The following is a 2,605-nucleotide window of genomic DNA, read 5'->3' as shown; positions in this document are numbered from 1 at the left end:
TTCTGGCAGAACTTTCTTGGGTACTTCAGGCACTTGAAGATATTAGTATCTTTTAGTTTACTGAATGTCAAAGTTGTGCATTAAACAAACAATGACACACATCACATAGACCTTGATTTTTTCAAGTCCTTTTGGTCTCTGCCTCTCTCACACACAACAACATGGGGTCAAATGCACTCTCTGAGAAACTGAATTTTCCTTTCAATAATAATTTCTGTGTCCTAGCATGAAGTAAGTTAAATATAGCCCCACTGATTGCAACAGAGTTTCTGTAGGAATATTTGTGTAGGAACAATCCTAGACCTTTCCTTTCTCATTCATTGTTTGTTTAGAGCCACAGTCAGCAACACTGTTATCAGTTCTCACCCTTCCATCTGATTTTTTTTCTCTGTTGAACTCTCTCTTCTCTTCTCCTTCTGTGTCTCTGTTTTTCCTCCGAGATTTCCTTCCTTGTAGCTACTTCTGGTTTCTGTACTGTCTACCAGTCACCCCCACATATATTCCCTTTCTCCTTTTGGTTCTTTCTAATGATCTAATTTTCTTTAAATCTCTTGATTGTTTATCTTTGTGCCTTTGAGTTTATGTTTCATGATGTTAAGTGTTTATATATGTTTGTTTGTGTATGAGCAAATTTTTGCACCTGGAGGAGCTTACATCTCTTAAATCCTTTGCTTGTAAGCAGTCATGAACACAGCAATGCTCTAATTTATATTATTTTAAATCTGGAAAGTTCTCAATATTCCATTATTATTTAAATAATAAAGTTTTAGTGTCTGATTAGTTTGAATACATGGAGCATATCAGAGAATTATAAATTCTGGCTTAATAGAGCCAGTAAGCAAAGTATTTGGCATCCCCTCAGTACAACTATACTTAGAATCTGCAAATCTCAGGTGTTGGCGAATAGAAGAGATAAATTACATTAAAAGTAAATGTCAAGAAAATAAGACAAATATTTTTTAGGGTAATATCTATGATGACTTGTACATCTTATTGATGAAGGTTCTAGCTTTTTAGGTACAACAGCATGTACTTTTTCTTTTGGGATAGTTTTCTTGGGTACCTCAGGCACTTTGAAGATATTAATATATTTTACTTTTGTAAATGTTGTATGTAAAAGAATGAGATATGTAAGGAAACAGAACATGAACATATCCAACAAGTAAACAAGATTATTTAATCATCATTACTTTCACTGTTCTTGTATCAAATATGAGGCATTAAAAGGGTGTCATACGAGAAAGAGGATATTCATTTTTTAATATTCTCTGCATCAGGATACAAATGCAAGAATACATTCCTACTCTCTGTACACAGTTGATTTCCAAAGACAGGACTGAACATCAAATGTGGAATCTGACCACCATACAGTAACTCAGTTTATAGTTCTCTTTTGTGTTTGTTAATATCTGTAGGTGGACATTCAGCTTCATGTTGGGAATGAAACATACTTCCCCTCAGTATTATCACTATTTCTGCTCTTTATTTGTACTCTTTCCTCATCCTCCTGTCTCAGCCCATCTTCCCCACTCCAGGTCTTCATGGAAGTCCACTCTTCTATCCTCCAGAGCCTACTCTTTGGGGTGGCATGTATATTTGGGTACTCATTCTATTGCTAAAATAATTACCAAAGGTGCATCTCATTACAGAGTTACCAGTAGGTTTCAATGTTAAATAAATTTACAGAAAGGTGAGGAGTAGTTTAAACCTTCCTGATCATTGATTCAAGCTGTCAGCAGATTAAGGAGGACAGCATTGTATTGACTCAGCATGAGCCAGTAAGCAGATATTTGACACCCATCAAATACAGTTCACACATTAAGTGAAATTCATGCCTTTTAGTAGAGAATGGACTGAAAGAAGTCAGTGGAAAATGACATTCAAGAAAATGAGACAAAAAATCTTCATTATGATATCATGGAGGATGACATGTACCTTTGGTTGGACGAAGTTCTACTTTTTTAGGTACAGCAACAGGAGCTTTCTCTTCTGGAACTGCTCTCTTAGGCATCTTAAGCACTTTAAAGATATTAGTTCATTTTACTTATATGATTGTTAAACAGATGTACAAACCATTAGGAAAATGAACATAAATGTAAAGGACATAAGTACTGTTAACAATCTACTATTGAAGTCACACATGCTCTCATAAAGACAGCACAATTAACATCACAATTAGGTTTCACAAACCTGATAAAATATTAGCCAAAGTATGCTAAACTAGTATTCAAGACCAAAAGAAAAGCCTGTGTTGATGATAATATATACCTTTAGCTGGTGGTGCTGCTGGTTTTTTAGGCACAGGAGCCGGTTCTGGTTTTTTAGGCTCAGCAACAGGCACTTCCTCTTCTGGGAAAGGCACTTCTTCCACTATCTCAGGTACTTTAAAGATATTAGTTTACCCTACTTTTAAAATTGTTAAAAATGTGTACTCAACATTACAAGCTAGAATGAAACATAAATCACACACATTTGAAAGACATGGATATCATAGGCAAACATCAATTAATCTCTCTGGTTGGCCTTTATTAGCAAAGCACTTGGACATGCACTTAAAAAACAGATAAGCACTTGGGCATGTGCTCTAGTTTTCTGCTGAACAGGA

General features: G+C 35.2%; 1 protein-coding gene across 1 annotated transcript in view; it reads right to left on the bottom strand.

The window, feature by feature from the left end:
- TTN (titin) overlaps positions 1–2,605 on the bottom strand; it is a 273,859-nt gene that overhangs the window by 123,926 nt on the left and 147,328 nt on the right. The window contains exons 172-173 of the mRNA XM_019553528.1: positions 2,269–2,315; positions 1,936–2,019 (exon numbers count right to left, since the gene is read on the bottom strand). Of these exons, the coding sequence (XP_019409073.1) occupies positions 1,936–2,019; positions 2,269–2,315 (131 nt within the window). The remainder of the gene's footprint in view (positions 1–1,935; positions 2,020–2,268; positions 2,316–2,605) is intronic.

Source organism: Crocodylus porosus, unplaced genomic scaffold (genome assembly GCF_001723895.1).
Source record: "Crocodylus porosus isolate Cpor-Errol unplaced genomic scaffold, CroPor_comp1, whole genome shotgun sequence".
Taxonomy (NCBI): Eukaryota; Metazoa; Chordata; order Crocodylia; family Crocodylidae; genus Crocodylus; species Crocodylus porosus.
The sequence above is the reverse complement of the archived record's forward strand: the minus strand, read 5'-3'. Positions and strand labels throughout refer to the sequence as shown.